The sequence below is a fragment of the Myotis brandtii genome, unplaced genomic scaffold (genome assembly GCF_000412655.1).
Source record: "Myotis brandtii unplaced genomic scaffold, ASM41265v1 scaffold456, whole genome shotgun sequence".
Lineage (NCBI taxonomy): Eukaryota > Metazoa > Chordata > Mammalia > Chiroptera > Vespertilionidae > Myotis > Myotis brandtii.
Window position 1 is genome coordinate 5725171 of NW_005367431.1, and position 17851 is coordinate 5743021.

Consider the following 17851-nt stretch of genomic DNA (forward strand, 5'->3'; position numbering starts at 1 on the left):
CAAAAGAAGTCAGCCTTCCATCTCTCAGCCTCTCTCCTCCACCCTCTGGAGGGTCCCAGGTGAAGAAAGAGAAAAGCACTTACTCACAGAAGGAGGCAAGCAGCCAAGCAGGGTTTAGAGAGTCGCCCTGCCCCCAGCCAGGCCTAGGAATAAAAGAAACAGCAGAGGACAAAGAAGGGTTTAAAGCACTGGAGCAAGGGGGAAGAAAAGGCCTAAGACAGTTTACAAAGCAATCTGTCAGAGAAGGGATGAAAAGGGAGCCCTGCTGGGCTGAGGGGCTTGGGCGCCCAGCTCACCTCACCTTAGGCCCAGTTAGAAACCTGCAATTACAGTATTCAGCCAAAGAATGAACCCATCTCCCTTGACCCAGAGGTTTTTCCTAAGGGTAAGGCCTTAACTTGCTGGATTCCTGGCAGCTCCAAATATTTCTGCTCTGCTGGGCTCAATTCACCAATTTGTCTGAACCCACCAAACTGGTCCAACTTGGAGTTCCCTCTGGATTTCCAGCAGAAACATTATGTGAGAATAAGGTCACCAGCCGATCCTCACAGCTATGGAGCCACTCTGACTTCCCAGGTTTTCCGAGCCAATGAAAATATGCACAGAAAGTGCTCACTTTCTGGAAGTCTTCCCTGCACCCACAGCTGTCATCTGAGTGCCCACTTTAAGTCATCTCAGTGCTCACCATCACCTTGGGTGTGATTACCCCATTTTACAGAAAGAGAAATGGGCCTGGAAAGATTAAATGACTTTTCAAAGGATATACAGCCTTGATTTCAACCCAGGTCTGTGTGACCTTGACTGCCTTTTGGGGACCCTCTGTGATTCCATTTTTTTTTTTTTAACTTTTTTGGTGTGGTGTACCCATAACAATTTTAGGTGGGGTAAGATGGTACAATTTTGTGGTATCTAAAGAATTCCTCGCCGCACAGTTGGGGATGTGGAGTGGGAGTGTCTGCCTCATGGCTGGGTAGAGTCCTAGTTCTTTTCAGACACTTGAGTAATTTAACCATAAATAACTGGGCGGTGGGAACAGGACACTCACTAATAAAAGCATAGCCTGGAGTCATGTTCGAGGGAAAAAATTCAAGTCACTCGGTGGGTAGATGTATCTGCAAAACAAAAGAAAAGCCCCTTTCCCAGCACAGGCAGAGAAGTCTCCTGTACAGTTAGAGACAACAGGCTTCTGGGCACATGGCCAAGGTTCTGGGGATATTTATAACTTGAAGAGGGTGGGAGTCCCTAATAAGCTGCTATATTCTTTTTCCATCACTTCCCTCTCCAAGGCTACAGCGAGCTCACAGCGCTTCTCCACGCAGAATGCCTGCTTTTCCTCGTGCTGGGCTTCCATTGTCTAATTTTCTCATCCTGGCTGGGGAAAGGGAAGGGGGCCAGTCCTTCCGTTCGGAAGAAATCCAGCTGCATGCAGCCTAGCTGCTGCTGGTGTTTCTTGGCCAGCTCCTGTGGTCTCTGAGGGACCTGCCTGTGAGCCTGTGGTTTCTGAGCTGCCTGAGCGTCTGAGGTCTCGGAATCTGTGCGAGTCTTTGGGATCTCTGGGCTTTGCCTGCAAGCCTGCGGATTCGAGATCTACCTGCAGGTCTGAGATAATCCGAAATCTGACAGTCGTGATTTCTAGAACCTTCCCGAACGCCTGAAGCCTCCAAAGAACGCTGCCTGCGGATTTGGAATCTGTTTGGGGCCTCGCGGATCTTGGAGCCGGCGGTCTAGTGGATCTTTCGCGGGCCAGGAGGTAAGTCTGCTCGTTCCCAGCTCGGGTTTTCGGCTTCCTATCTTCAGCGATCAGAGACTGCTAGCATGTGGAGGGCCCGCCCGGCTCAGGCCCTCAGGGGCCGGTCCGTGTCAAAGGCGGCCAGGAAACCTTTGAGCAGAGCAGCCCTCGGAACGATATGGTCGGTTCTGCCCAGCGCTGGGGCCTGGCTCGCTCCCTTTACACGCCCTATCCCCCACATTCGCTCAGGGTTTTGGCTTCCCGCTCTGCCAGCCACAACTCTGCCCGCCCCTCAGGGGCGCCCTCTTTGGAAGGACGCAGTCAGACACCCCTACAGGGTTAATAGCGATGGAGCTTGGACACCGCCTGTCCCAGCCACCCGACCACACTCGCTAGCTCCCCGGCGGCGCGGGGCCTCTTGGAAGTTGTAGTCTGTGTAGCAGGGTGCGAAGGCCGCAGGCGCTGCTGGGACATGTAGTGCGTGGGCGGAGCTCAAAGTTCCAGCGAGGCCGCTGAATCTTCCCCGGGGAGTGGGCGGCTGCCTCTTTCCTCTCAGGCCCGGCTGTCAGATGAGTGTTAATCCGAGCGGAACCCAACACAGGCCAGCACCTAAATTAGGCCAGACGTCGCAATTAAGGTCCGATCCAAGATAAGCTTCTAGGGACGTGAGGAGAAGCAGGACAACTTCCCTTGCTTCATCGGGCTGTTGTCTCCGACAGAAGAAAGCAGAAGATACTCTGTCCTGAGTAGGAGAACGCGGTCCTTCCTTCACCCTTTTGTTCTTTTCCCTCCTTGGCTTTTGGCCCCTGAGTGACCAGAATGGAACTCAAACTCCCGGCAGGCCGCAGGGGCAGGCGCAGGCGCGATGGAGGTGTCCAGCCTAGTTACAAGAGGCGGGCCTAGTGTTCGGCTTGTAATTGGTAGAGCGTTTTTCGAGCTTCGCTCGCTGATTGGCTGAGGCAGCTGCCGGAAAGGCCTCATCCTGGAGATGGAAGAGCGGAGGCGTTCTGTGGGCTGGGCTGAGAGCCGCCTCCCGGAGACTGCAGCGGCTTGAGACCGGGCGGGAGGGACCGAGCCTGGGAGCTGTCTTGTCCTGCTAAATCCCGGCACTGCCTCCACCCCGTGGTGGCGGAGACACGGAGGGCGGGTCGCGCTCGAGGGTCAAGGAGGAGAGTGACCCTGCCCGGGTCCAGGGCCCTCCCTAGCCGCCTGGCGGCCAGAACTCCAGCCCTGGGGAGTGGGCAGGGCCTGTGTTCTGTGCCTCACGCCCTGCTTTTCGCCTCCTTTAGTGCTGTCTGCTAGCTGCTTTTCCTGCTCTTTCTCCTGGGAGGCGAATCCTTGAGCCCGAGATGGCAGCCACCCTGCTCATGGCTGGGTCCCAGGTAAGCCGCGGGGTGGCTTCGCGGCCCCTGCCTCTGCTTATCCACCTGGTCCCGGCGTTTCTTTGCAAATCCCTGTGGGAAATTCCCTGGAAATAGTAATTAGCTCGCTTCGGTATTGTGCCTCCAGGAACCCAGACCGGTTTAGCCACAAACAAGCATTTATTGAACACCTGCTGTATGCCTTTAAATGCCGGGGAGACAAAAGGTGGATGGATGAAACGGGCTCTCCCGCCTGCTCACAATCTATAGGGAGACAGATGCATCCGGTTAACCGTGATACAACGTGATAAGAGCTCCATTTGCTGTAGGAACAAAGTGCTTGGTGTGAGAAGGAAGGCGTGGGAGTGATGAATTCTATCTGAGGGGTCCGAGGGAGGAGTGGGGCCAAGCAGAGGGATGGGGGGCACCGAAGAATAGTTGGTACTGGAACAGGACCTAAAAGAATAGTAGGATACCTGGAAGAGGAGGGCCAGCGCTTACATTCATAACTTATTTTGCTCCATACATTCTTTTTATTTCTTAAAAACCGTTGTCACTTAACTATTTGTCAGTGGTTTTCCTTATCTGGAATAAAAAAAGAATAATAGGATTTTTCTGGTTTGAGAAAGATATTCCAGGAAAAGAGGAACATTGTGAGTAAAGTGGTGCCATGTAGGTGCTAGATGTGTTCTGAGCAAAGTACAGCTAGAGAATACGATTCCAGTGTGGGGCAGGGTTGTCTGGCCATTGGACCAGAGCAATTAGCTTGTAAATTGCTCTCTTCTTTATCTCTTTTTAGCTTGTTCATTTCTTCTTTGGACTCTATAAATCAGATTTAATACCCTTTGCCTCCTCAATAATTCTAGCCATGTCTGTAATTTCAAGGAGAAAAACTGGTACCAATCTATGAGATGTCAAGTAATGAGGAAGCATTGTGTGATTTCAGGCACCGGTGACATTTGAAGATATGGCCATGTACCTCACTCGGGAAGAATGGAGACCTCTGGACCCTACGCAAAGGGACCTTTACAGGGATGTTATGCAGGAGAATTATGGGAATGTTGTCTCATTAGGTAAGTAAGGATTCTCTACCATTCTTCACCCCACGTTTTTGAGACTAGCTCTTTGAATACAACCTAGTTGTTTGATTTTTAAAAAATATATTTTATTGATTTCAGAGAGGAAGGGAGAGGGAGAGAAACATCAATGATGAGAGAGAATCATTGATTGGCTGCCTCCTGGCCCCCCTACTGGGGACTGAGACCACAACCCAGGGCATGTGCCCTTGATTGGAATCGAACCTGGGGCCCTTCAGTCTGCAGGCCAATGCTCTATCCACTGAGCCAAACAAACTAGGGCAAGTTGTTTGATTTTTAAAGCGCTTAATTGGATATTGACTTGAGTCCTCAGACAAATGAGTGGGAACATCAGAGTCATATTGTCTATTTTTAAAATTTTATTTATTGATTTTAGAGAGAGAGAGGAAGGAAGAGAGAGACAGAGAAACATCAATTTGTTGTTCCATTTATTTGTGCATTCATTGGTTGATTCTTGTATGTACCCTGACCAGATATCAAACCCGCAACCGTGGCATATCAGAAGATGAGGGGGTTCTGACCTGGATTAATGGGAGGGCAAAAGCCACCTTTCTGTGTTTGTTTTGGCTTTGGAGCGTTAGCTTTGCCTTAGGTCCTTCATCTGAAGTAGGTGCTTGTCTAGAGATGTTTCAGAGTTGATCATAGATTTTGACTATGTCAAATGTTCCAGGAAAATCCTGAACTAAATTAGATCACAAATTATATTATTGAGGAAAGCTAATTTTTTAAAATTATATTTTTATTGATTTCAGAGAGGAAGGGAGAGGGAGAGAGAGAGAGAAATATCAATGATGAGAGAGAATCATCGATTGGTTGCCTCCTGCAAGTCCCATGCTGGGGATTGAGACCACAGCCTGAGCATGTGCCCTGACTGGGGATCGAACCATGACCTTCTGGTTCATAGGTTGATGCTCAACCACTGAGCCCCCCCGGGTGGGCAAGAAAGCTATTTTTTTTTTTTGATGGTCTGCAAACCTGTCTTTTTAAAAAATATATGTTTTTATTTATTTTTTTAGAGAGAGAGGAAAGGAGAGGGATAGAGATTACTACTGAGCCACACTGGCCAAAACCTGTCTTTTCTCTTAGTTATCCTTTGGTCTGAGTGTAACCAGAACAAACAGTATATTCTTGAGCTGGATAGCCTTTAGACCAGTGGTTCTCAACCTTCTGGCCCTTTAAATATAGTTCCTCATGTTGTGACCCAACCATAAAATTATTTTCGTTGCTACTTCATAACTGTAATGTTGCTATTGTTATGAATTGTAATGTAAATATCTGATATGCAGGATGGTCTTAGGCGACCCCTGTGAAAGGGTCGTTCGACTGCCAAAGGGGTTGCGACCACAGGTTGAGAACCACTGCTTTAGACTCATGTTGTCTTCTGTTTAGACTCAACAGAAGTTAGCAACCATGTATGGTTCACTAGGTCATCTGCCACTCATTGAGGACTAATTTTTTATCCCTATAGCCTTTTCCAGAGAAAAGGCAAATAAAAGGGGTTTTCTTCTTATTTTTTTTTAATCATCACCCAAGGATATGCTTTTTTCATTGATGAGAGAGAGAGAAAGAGAGAGAGAAAGAAAGAGAGAAACATCAGTGTGTGAGAGAGAAATTGATTGGTTGCCTCCTGTTTGCACCAGGACCAAGGATTGAACTCAAAACCTAGGTATGTGCCCTGACCAGGAATCAAACCCAGGACCCTTCAGTGAATGGGACAGTGTTCTAATCACTGGTCACACTGGCCAGGGTGAGACGTTTTCTTTTTATCTGGCCTTTCTCTGATATCCAAAGTTTCTTGGATCCTTCCTTTAGGAAGCGACTAGAAATTAAGTTATTTACCCAGATCTATTGCAGTCTGTTATCCAAATATTCCACGTAACGCAACAAAAATAAGAAATGAGAATCTCAAAGAAATATGAATCTATATGTCTAAGGTTGAGTCCAAGGAACACTTAGGGATGGAAACATGGAAGCACACACACAAAAAAAATTATTTGCCCAAATAAGTGGGTTAAATAATGTTAACAAGGTCTCTTTACCTCAAGACTCTTTAGAGCCTTTATTATGTTATCAGGCATTCATAACTGTAATGTTGCATGCATCATTTACCAAAGTAATTTATCCTTGAGACCCTTTTCTCTCAGCATACCTACCTCTTTCTGAAGAATGTACTAAGAAATGCAACTTGGAAAATGCAGTGTCTGGTAGAAAGTTTTTTTTTGTACACAATGGTTATATATTTTGATTCTCATTTGAAGACTATGCTTAGTCAATGCCAGGAATGTTCAAAGCTAGGCATCTTTTTTGTGTTCTCCAATCTTCCCACCCATTTTCATTAAAAGGCCCCTAGAAAGTAGCATTTGGCAGTCACTTTTTCTGTCAACTAAGATTTGAAAGAAATAGATAAAAATTCATTTTATCCATGCTAACCCAGTAGGTTCTTAGTAAATTTATATAATGGTAATGATGAAGGCTTGATTAGTTAAGAACAAGCACATATACATACATACATGCATTCACATACAAAATATCTAGGTTCTTGGCTCTTAGAGATTCTAATTAGAGTCTCTTATATTCTCTGTTTCCAGTATTCTCCTTTTTTGAAAAACACACACATATTTATTGATTTCAGAGAGGAAGGGAGGGATAGATAGGAACATCAATGATGAGAGAGAATCATGATTGGCTCTTCCTGCATGCCTCCTACTAGGGATCGAGCCTACAACTTGGGCCTGGGCCCTGACAGGGAATTGAACCGTGACCTCCTTGTTCATAGGTGGATGCTCAACCACTGAGCCCACTAGCCAGGCTGGTTTTCTCCTTTTGAGAAACCAGGAATATATACAGTTTATTATAAAGAACCATTAACTGTATTGATACAGAGTATGAACTTTTATCAGACAGACCTGAATTTGAATCCTGGCTCCACCATTTATGACCTTTTGTGTGTTTTTTTTCCAACTACAGTTTACATTCAATACCATTCCACAGCAGTTTTTTTTAAAAAAAATATTTTATTGATTTTTTTTTTACAGAGAGAAAGGGAGAGGGATAGAGAATTAGAAACATCCATGAGAGAGAAACATCAGTCAGCTGCCTCCTGCACACCCCCTACTGGGGATGTGCCCTCAACCAAGGTACATGCCCTTGACTGGAATTGAACTTGGGACCCTTCAGTCTGTAGGCCGATGCTCTATCCACTGAGCCAAACCAGTTAGGGCCCACAGCAGTTTCAGATGTACAGCAAAGTAGCCAAAAAACCATGCACTCTACAGAGTGGTCCTTTCGCTGACCCAAGCACCCACCTGGCCACCTACCCAGTTATCTCGACATTATTGACTATATTCCCCATGCTGCAATTCGGATCTCTGTGGTGATTCTGCAACTATCAGTTTATACTGCTTAATCCCCTCCTCACCTTTTTCTTTTTCTTTTTATATATTTTTATTGATTTCAGAGAGGATGGGAGAGGGAGCGAGATAGAAACATCAATGATGAGAGAGAATCTTTGATCGGCTGCCTGCTCCACACCTTCACAGGGGATTGAGTCCGCAACCCAGGCATGTGCCCTTGACCACAGTCGAACCTGCGACTCATCAGTCTGCAGGCTGACACTCTATCCACTGACCCAAACTGGCTAGGGCCCCTCCTCACTTTTTCACCTAGTCTCCCAAACCCTCTCCCCTCTGACAGCTGTCAGTCTGTTCTCTGTATCTATGAGTATGGCCTTTTGTTTTTAGTTTTTATTTAAAAAAATTTTTTAATGAGTATGACCTTTTGGAAGTCATTTCTCTCAGCCTTAGGTTTCTTTCTTTTTTTCTTTTAATATATTTTTATTGATTTTAGAGAGGAAGGGAGAGGGATAGAGAGATAGGTAGAAACATCAATGATGAGAGAGAATCATCGATTGGCTGCCTCCTGCATGCCCCCTACTGGGGATTGAGCCCACAACCCAGGCATGTGCCCTTGGCTGGAATCGAACCTGGGACCCTTCAGTCCCCAGGTTGATGCTCTATCCACTGAGCCAAACCAGCTAGGGTATAGGTTTCTTATTTATAAAGTGGAAATCATAATTCCTGATTCAGGGCAGTTGAGGTACTAATTCATGTAAAGAACTTAACATAATGCCTGGCACATACTGGTAGTAGGTAATTCTTTGTGTGTTTGCCAGTATTATTATTATTATTTACTCTTTATTACAGATTTTGAGATCAGGAGTGAGAACGAGGTGAATCCAAAGCAAGAGATTAGTGAAGATGTAGAACTTGGGACTGCATCTGAAAGACCTGTTGGGAATACAGAGGAAAATCCTGAAAGTGAAGAGGCCTTTGAAAGCAGGGATAGATCAGAAAGACAGTGGGGAGATTTAACAGCAGAAGAGTGGGTAAGCTATCCTCTCCAACAAGTCACGGATCTGCTTGTCCACAAAGAAATTCACACAGGTATTCAATATCATATATGTTCTCATTGTGGAAAGGCCTTCAGTCAGATCTCAGACCTTAATCGACATCAGAAAACCCACACTGGAGATAGACCCTATAAGTGTTATGAATGTGGAAAGGGCTTCAGTCGGAGTTCACACCTTATTCAGCATCAAAGAACGCACACTGGAGAGAGACCCTATGACTGTAATGAGTGTGGGAAAAGTTTTGGAAGAAGTTCTCATCTCATCCAGCATCAAACAATCCATACTGGAGAAAAGCCCCACAAATGTAACGAATGTGGGAAAAGTTTCTGCCGTCTATCTCACCTAATCCAACATCAAAGGACCCACAGTGGGGAGAAACCCTATGAGTGTGAGGAGTGTGGGAAAAGCTTCAGCCGGAGCTCTCACCTAGCTCAACACCAGAGGACCCACACAGGTGAGAAGCCTTATGAGTGTAATGAATGTGGGCGAGGTTTCAGTGAGAGATCTGATCTCATCAAACACTATCGAGTCCACACAGGAGAGAGGCCCTACAAGTGTGATGAGTGTGGGAAGAATTTCAGTCAGAACTCTGACCTTGTGCGCCATCGCAGAGCCCACACAGGAGAAAAGCCGTACCACTGTAATGAATGTGGAGAGAATTTCAGCCGCATCTCACACTTGGTTCAGCACCAGAGAACCCACACTGGGGAAAAGCCATATGAATGTAACGCTTGTGGGAAAAGCTTCAGCCGGAGTTCTCATCTCATCACACACCAGAAAATTCACACTGGAGAGAAGCCCTATGAGTGCAATGAGTGTTGGCGAAGCTTTGGTGAAAGGTCAGATCTAATTAAACACCAGAGAACCCACACAGGAGAGAAGCCTTATGAATGTGTGCAGTGTGGAAAAGGTTTCACCCAGAGCTCCAACCTCATCACACATCAGAGGGTTCACACGGGAGAGAAGCCTTACGAATGTACTGAATGCGAAAAGAGTTTCAGCCGGAGCTCAGCTCTTATTAAACATAAGAGAGTTCACACTGACTAAGTCCTGTAATTATGACTGAGAAACAATTCATTTGAAGGTACAATTTTATCTGATATCAAAGAGCTCTTTTAAGACTGAGTTTCTTATACCATACCGAATTTTCTTGTTGCAGGCCACAGTTTAAAACATCAAAGAAGACAAGCCATTTGAAATTCTGACCCACGGCTTTGGGAATGTTATTCCCTCTCCAAAATAGTGATTTTTATTCACTCAATATTAATGAAGTACTTCATCGAAATCAGCCCCATGAGTAACTGGAACTCTGAAGTCTAGATAATAAATGCTGGTAAATGCTCAGGACTGGAAATAGAGTAAATTTTTAAAAGGTATTTCTCCTTGCCTTAGCTCAAAAAACTGTGCTAAGGGAAATGTTGGACTGTAATAGGGTGGTCACAGCTGCTTTGGAGAAAGATGAGAGACTGCCTGAACTGCCACACTTATTCACTTACCATAGTATTTGGGCACACACGTCTTACCACTCAAAAGGCTTTGTCCTTGAGTTGCTCATGCACTTGTACCTTTCTGACTTCCTGAGAGCTGGATTCTGCATGATGAAGGCAATGATCATAACATTTTTCCTTCTCATTGTTTCTAATTAACTTTTTAAAAGCTTGCATCTTTGTGAAAGCTAACTGAAGATACAGATTGCAAGGATAAATGAAACACAGGTTTGGGGACTGTGTCATCAATGGTGGTGACTTTAGGAAGTGATGCCCACTGTTTTTATTGCCATTAGTCAGAATTTATTAATTTCCTTTGGGGATCACTCTAGGGAACATTGTAGGGAAAATGTCTTCAAGGAAAGATAGGACCATAAGTGTTGGTGGAGTGTAAGGAGCAGGTGGATTTGACAATTTCAGGGGAGGAAGCACAGAGTCCCTTCCCAAGGAACACAGGTCATTTCTGTGTACTTTCCCCTCTGCCCTTTAAGATCAATCCTCCCTATACTGCTAACTCTAGGATTTGATAAGGGCCACATCCCAGTGTTTCTCTTAGCTTGCATAAGAGCATGTGTATGTACAGTAAAATGTGTATTCCTGTGGTTTTTCCAATAGCAGAAACTGAATTCACACAGAATTAGCATGTTCTTGGGTGATGTTGATTGTGTGACAGAACTACAGATACACTCCAATTGAAAAATGTTTTTTTTTCATTCTTTATGATGAAAAAATTTAAACACTAATGCTTTAATGTGCACTCTTGTAAGATCTGTCTTTGTACAGAACTACACACTTGTTTATATTTATCAGTCAATTGTGGGAGATAACTGATTGTCCTGTTCTCAGCCTGACCGTCTCTTTGGGCTAGTAACAAGGAATTAATAAGCCTATAGAAATGTATTTTCATCCTGTCAGCCTACAGATATAAATGGTTAAAATAAGAGTTGACCCAATGTAAGCTCAGTAGTGTCAGTTCTCTTTATCTCAGCCTAAATAAGAATTAAGAAATATCTCAAATGTTGGTGCTTATCCAAGTACTTGGGGGTGTGAGTGGAAGAAAATTGATGCCCAGGAAATGGGACTCACGGAAATTTTTGTTTAGCGTGTCTCAAGTTATTTCTACTGTGCTTTATTATGAAAGTTGTAACATTTGAAAACTACTTTTGCCATAGCTCTTTGGGACTTGGTGTTAAAGAGCTCATGGTCTCTAGGGTCGGGTACTGTAGTGAATTATGACCCACAGCTGTGTGGGACTGCATCACTTGCAAATGACACAACCTCGAAAGTAACAAAATGAAAAACCACTCCACCAAGGAGCTTTCTTTCTGTTGCCACTCCTATTTAAATGTAAACTGGGGCAAGAAGCATGTTTTTCGTTCGATACAAAATCTAGCCGACTGTGGGTATTCATATTTTAATTGTTGAATGACTTACATGTTCTTAATGACTAAACTCGAATATGTCTTTACCATATCAGTGTTGCTGATGGTTTTAATGAATATCAAAGTTCTCCTGTTTCTGTGAGCCATTAGGGCATCAGTTTTGGAGTGGCCATAGAAGACAGCATCTTCTTGACCTAATTGTATTTCACTCCCTTTTTCTTCCCTTCTCTCCTGCCCCAACCTGAAACTGTGCCTGTTGCTGCTTTTGGCTTCTAAGTACCCCAGCCATCTCTCCAAACATGTACACTCCAGCTGGGAAGTTAAAAGGGCAAGGGCCAGACCAGCTCTTTCTCCTCTTTTTCTACCAATTGCTGCCCATATGTTGAACTTTGTGTAGGAGTTATGCATCAGACTCTCTTTGCATGCCTTCTGCTCCCAAGACTCTGGCTGCTTCTGCACATACCCTGAACACTTTGTGCCTGTTTTCTATGGTTGTGGAGAGTGAATGAAAAAGTAAGTACGTAGAACAGTTTTCCTTATGGTATTGGTCAGTTATCCTAGTGTCTATATCTGTATTATTCTAACAATATTCTATAATTAAAAGTATAATTTTTAAAATAAAAAAACCTGAGAATTATTTTAGTAATCCAGCACGGATTCACAAAATGGGTTTTTATCGGATTCATTAAAATTGGGCACAATCATTCTTTACATTCATTCCTTTGTACAGATGTTTTTATGGTAATTTGGGAGTACATTGTGTTCACGCATTGGTGAACCCTTTGGATATTGCCATATTTTGGGAAGATGCAAAAACTTGAACAACTTCCTATGAAGATTAGGCTGGTGGCAAGGCAACATGGACATATTTGGTATGAATGACTGGCTCATTAGCTTTGTTGGAGAAAAGAAAAAAAAAAAACCCACATCCAAAAGGAAAACTGAAAGGAGGCCTTGTTGCTTTAAGGAGATATTTTTGGTATCTACTAAACAATTTCTCCTGAACCTGTGCTGGGATTCCAGAACAGATACCTCTTAGAAACAGTCAAAGGCTCTCTATTCATGACACAGTTGCACCATCTGCCTAAGGCAGTGATTATGTGTTGCCAGGGTGTGGCCACAATTTTCAAATGACTTACCAGTAATTTTCTCTTACGAAACCTTTTTTTTTTTTTTTTTAAATGGCCAGTCTAGGCAAAGGTAAGGAGTGGAAGTGCTTTAAATTGGGCAAAGATACAAACATGGAAGAAAAACTGAAATAATCTCATAGCCAAGACTTGGAAAAGAAATTTTATCAAAGCATTTTTTAAAAACTATTTCTCCATCTATAAGTTCTGCATTTTTAATTTCTGGGAAGGAAAATGCCATTTCACCAGGAGAAATTCACCTGGAGTCTTCCCTCTAAGGTTATTTGATGTGTTAATATTTCCCTATTATAACAAAGCAGATTTCCTCTTTGTTCTCTAGGAGGCTAGAGAGTGGTTCTCAACCTTCCTAATGCCGCGACCCTTTAATACAGTTCCTCATGTTGTGGTGACCACCAATTTCATTGTTACAAATTGAACATAATTAAAGCTAGTGATTAATCACAAAAACAATATGTAATTATATATGTGTTTTCCGATGGTCTTAGGCGACCCCTGTGAAAGGGTCGTTCGACCCCCAAAGGGATCGCGACCCACAGGTTGAGAACCGCTGGGTTAGGGCTATGCTTCCAGATTAGGACCCCACTGAGTGCACTGAAATGATAATTTGTTAAATGATTCCCTTGTGCTTCAAAAGTGAGTGCTGTACAAAGAAGAGTTCCTATGCCCTGGGAGAAAAAGACGGTGGTGTAGACAATTTGGGCCCTGCTTCTCTATAGATTTCAAGGTAAAGGGCCATTAGTAAAAAATAACTGAGAAGTAAAATTAATAGAAAACTACCCTGTAATGATCTAATATTGTTTTGTAGTTAAAACCATTGGAGTAAGTTTTTCTAAATGCTTCATGTTCAAAGTTTGTATAGTTTTCAGCTTCTCCAAAGGTGGTTTTGATTTTGCTTCTGGGCGAGGTTGAGGCTGATGACCTCAAAGACTCACTTTGAGGTTCACACCAGCCCCTGCAGCTAGCTGCGTTGTAGATATCTCCACTTGGAAACTACCCAGGCACGTTAAAATCAAACCTCAAACTGAACCTACCACTTTCTTCCACTACCACCACTTGCTTCTGTGTTTCCTAACTGGCTCATTACCTAGTTATCCAAGCTAGAAACTTGCATATCATATTTGATAATTCCTGCTCCTGTAGCCATCCTCCCAAAATCAATGAGTTGAATAGTCACCTAGACATGACCATACCACCTCTTAAATATTTTTCCAATGTTCCTACCTTGCTCTACTGCCACCACTTACCTTGTGACCTTGGACAAATTATTTAGCTGTTCTGTTCCTTGGGTTTCCCATCCATTAAACGGGGTAAGTATATCTACCTCATAGAGTTACAAAGATTAAAATGAAGTAACAGGGCTCAAAATATTAACTGCAATTATTCAGACCACTACCAGGCCACATCTTCCTTACATAACCCCATGATGAGTCTTCTGTTTTCAACCCCCTTCAAGTCTACTCCCTTACTGCAGCTAGTATGAGCTTTCTGAAGGGCAAATCTCTCCTTGCCACTGTTCTATATAAAACCTTCTCGTGCTTTCCATCACCGGCAGCACACAGTGGAACTCCATCAGTGTGACTTGGGAGGAGGCCATCTATGATCTGGCCTCTGCTGCTCTCCTCAGCTTCTGTCCTCTGTACTTTCCCTGCACTTGCAACACTATCCCAGCAGCATCTCTTTCTTTCTGGCCGACTCCTCCTCATCTTTCGGATCTCATACCTAACTTGTTCTAGGAGTTACTAGAGTTTGAGTCTCAGCTCTGACTTGAGCCTTAGTTTCTTCATTTGTGAAAGAGGTGATACCTTTTGGTACTTGGCCTCATATTCATATATTGTTGTGAGCATTAAGTAAGATAACATGGTAAATTCTTAACAAGTGTTAAGTAGTATTATGAAGCCCATATAGGTAAACCTTTATGAAACCTTTTCTTTTTTGTTAATCCTCATCTGAGGATATTTTCTTCCATTGATTTTTAGGGAGAGTGGAAGGAAGGGAGGGAGGGAGAGAGAAAAAAGAGGGAAACATCGATGTGAAAGAGACACATCAATTGGTTGCTTCTAGAATGCGCCCTGAACGGGACAGGGGTTCAAACCTGCAACCCAGGTATGTGCTCTTGACTAGGAATCAAACCCGAGACCCTTCTGTATGAGGACTGATGCTCTAGCCCAGCCGTGGGCAAACTACGGCCCGCGGGCTGGATCCGGCCCGTTTGAAATGAATAAAACTAAAAAAAAAAAAGACCATACCCTTTTATGTAATGGTATTTACTTTGAATTTATATTAGTTCACACAAACACTCCATCCATGCTTTTGTTCCGGCCCTCCGGTCCAGTTTAAGAACCCATTGTGGCCCTCGAGTCAAAAAGTTTGCCCACCCCTGCTCTAGCCACTTAGGCATGCCAGCCAAGGCAAGACATTTTCTTTTCTAACAAACCTACCTGAAGGTTTGTTGCTCCCCAATGCTGAGATCTTGTGAGGCCACAATTTTGTTATGTAGATACTGTCGTTCCTCAGGATAAGCTCAAATTGCATTGAGAAACTAATTTGCAAATCATATGAAGAAATGTTCTCATTATGTTTTTTTTTTTATTTGAGAGAGATTGATTGATTTGTTGTTCCACTTATTTATGCATTCACTGGTTAATTCTTGTATGTGCCCTGACTGGGGATATATCAGGACAACACTCTAACCAACTGAGCTACCCAGCCATGCCTATTCTCGTTACCTTATATCAGTTTGCTTTGGTCCCTAAATAGTATCTTCCAACTTATTAATCATATGACTATGATTATTATTTGACTAGTAAAAATATGTACCTTTACAAATGAAGAATCTGCCAATGCTGAAACTTCAAGTTGAAAAACAGCTTAGTGAAGTAGCTTTGGAGTCACACAGACCTGAATTTGAGTCTTAGTTCAGCTATGTGGTTTTGAGCAAATGTTTTAACCTCTCTGAGCCCTGTTTTCTCAATAAAATGGCATGATATTATTAATCTTTAAGGTTTGTGTAAGGATCAGCAATAGTATATGAAATACAATTGACAGAGAGTAGAATGGTACTGATTATTGTTTAAAATGTTGTGCCACTAAGATGAAAATATACTTTCTTCCCATTAAAACAGCTTTGGTGAATTTGAGAATTAGGGAATTTAATAAGCTAGTCCAAGGATAATCTTTTTTAAAATGCTTAAAAATTACAATAAAGCAGGCATTCAATAAGATCTTAAGGGTAGGTTGACTACAAGCTATTGCAAGTCAGCCATATGGCACCTTTTTAAAAAAAGAAAAACAGCCTTCAGTTCTGGTCGACTTCTATTGGAGCACCACCATTTTGGAAAGTACCTTAAAATAATACAATTTATTGAAGTTTGGTGAAGAAAATAAATAGTTCTATTTGACAATGAAACAATTCAAGGCAGAACTGAGGTTTTCAAGTAAAGCTGAGTAGAGGACTCTTGGCACCTAAATGTCAGCATGAGTTGATTTTTAATGCACTTTCCACGAACAATCTACACATGGTGTTTCTCCATTTTCCATTTCTCTCTTGTGGGTTCTTCCTTTCTACATTGTTTCTTTATTTTCCTTTTTCCTGTCTGTGCCTTTGAACTAATGTCCGGGTGGCTTATTCTTGTGAGTGGCAAGTGAAGGCATTTTGGAGAGGCTGAATGGATATAATCATGTTTGGAGTCTGAGGAATAGGCTAGATGTCATGAAACAAACAAGCATGATGAAGATTAATCTAAGGATCCAGTAAGAAGGTTTGATAATTTAAAACATCCTCTGTTAACTTCAGGTTGTAAGTCAAAGCTTCAATTTGAATATTCTGGTGTCCTGTCATTGTTTTAAGAAGCAAAAACATGTTCATTAACATACCAACTCAGACCACAAATTTGGTGTGTGACAAGGAAGGGTTGTGGAATGGCCTGGTGCACTGATTTATTATCTAATCTCAAAAGATTGGGGATATAGCTGGGGCTCTTGATAACAACTAATTTTTATTATATGCATATATTTTTAAATGTATTTTTATTGATTTCAGAGAGGAAGGGAGAGGGAGAGAGAGATAGAAACATCAATGATAAGAGAGAATCATTGTTTGGCTGCCTCCTGCACGCCCCCCTACTGGGGATTGAGCCTGCAACCCGGGCATGTGCCCTTGACCAGAATTGAACCTGGGACCCTTCAGTCCACAGGCTGATGCTCTATCCACTGAGCCAAATTGGCTAGGGCTCATTTTTATTATATTTATTTGTATACTTTGCCTGCCTTGTCTGCTCAAATGTAAGCTCTTTGAGGGCAGAGATTATGTTTTATTCAGTTTATAGTTCCTATTTTTAACAGTGATTTGTATGTAGAGGGCATGTGATAAACATTTGTGGAATATTGAATTCATGAACACACACACACACACACACACACACAGTTTTCTTTTGGAAATGCAAAGCTCAGATGACCATGTTTTCCAAATAAAGATATCAAGATATATGGTCTAAAATGGTGGAGTATACTTAGAAGGACTGTATGGCTACATACTCGAAATATTACACCAGAAACTGTTGGATGATAGAATTGCTTTGATTACCAAAGGGTTCTTATCTTGTGGCCACTGTAGCCTTAAAAGAGCCTTTGAATGAAATTCAACAATCTTTTGACTGAGATGGAAAGAAATAACATCTTTATTTTCACTAACGTCCAACTGAAATTCAGCATTTTCCTCCATTGTGAATGCAGGCAACAAACCACAATAGAATTAGCAGTACCTTTCACTGTCAATAGAAATCCCAGACATTTTCTTTTTTGTTGTTGTTGTTGTTAATCCTCACCAGATGATTTTTTTTCATTGACTTTTTTAGAGAGTGGAAGGGAAGGGGAGAGACAGCAAGAAAGAAACATCAATGTGAGAGAGGCACGTTGATTGGTTGCCTCATGGATCTGGGGATCGAACCTGCAACTGAGGTATGTGCCATTCAGCAGAATTGAACCTGAGACTCTTCAGTCCTTGAGCAGATGCTCTAACCACTGAGAAACCAGCCAGGGCGAAATCCAGATATTTTCATATCACATTTTATTATGGATTTCTTGAAATATCTTCTAGTTGCTTTAAAATTTCAGTAGTTATTTGACCCACTGCAAGATCTTGACATTTCATGTGTTAATAAAGAAAAACATTAATATATCAAGTTTTTTAAAAGTATTTTTATTGATTTCAGAGAGGAAGGGAGAGGGAGAGATAGAGACA

The 17851-nt window shown here is 42.7% G+C and overlaps 1 protein-coding gene and 1 long non-coding RNA gene across 3 annotated transcripts in view; one reads left to right on the plus strand and one right to left on the minus strand.

The window, feature by feature from the left end:
- Positions 1–1192, minus strand: part of LOC106727642 — a 2889-nt gene extending 1697 nt beyond the window's left edge. Inside the window, exons 1-2 of the long non-coding RNA XR_001363875.1 lie at positions 1046–1192; positions 84–143 (exon numbers count right to left, since the gene is read on the minus strand). This is a non-coding gene — a long non-coding RNA (uncharacterized LOC106727642). The remainder of the gene's footprint in view (positions 1–83; positions 144–1045) is intronic.
- Positions 1193–1329: 137 nt separating this feature from the next.
- ZNF436 (zinc finger protein 436) lies at positions 1330–9775 on the plus strand. 2 transcript variants are annotated; one of them, XM_005875223.2, is made up of 4 exons: positions 1330–1750; positions 3019–3111; positions 4037–4163; positions 8390–9775. In XM_005875223.2, exons 2-4 carry the CDS (start codon positions 3079–3081, stop codon positions 9640–9642), a joined length of 1413 nt encoding a protein of 470 aa, XP_005875285.1. In that variant the 5' UTR covers positions 1330–1750; positions 3019–3078; the 3' UTR covers positions 9643–9775. The 2 variants fall into 2 exon arrangements, with proteins under 2 accessions (XP_005875285.1, XP_005875284.1); XM_005875222.2 differs by lacking the exon at positions 1330–1750 and having other exon boundaries at positions 2771–3111.
- The last annotated feature ends 8076 nt before the right edge of the window (positions 9776–17851 follow it).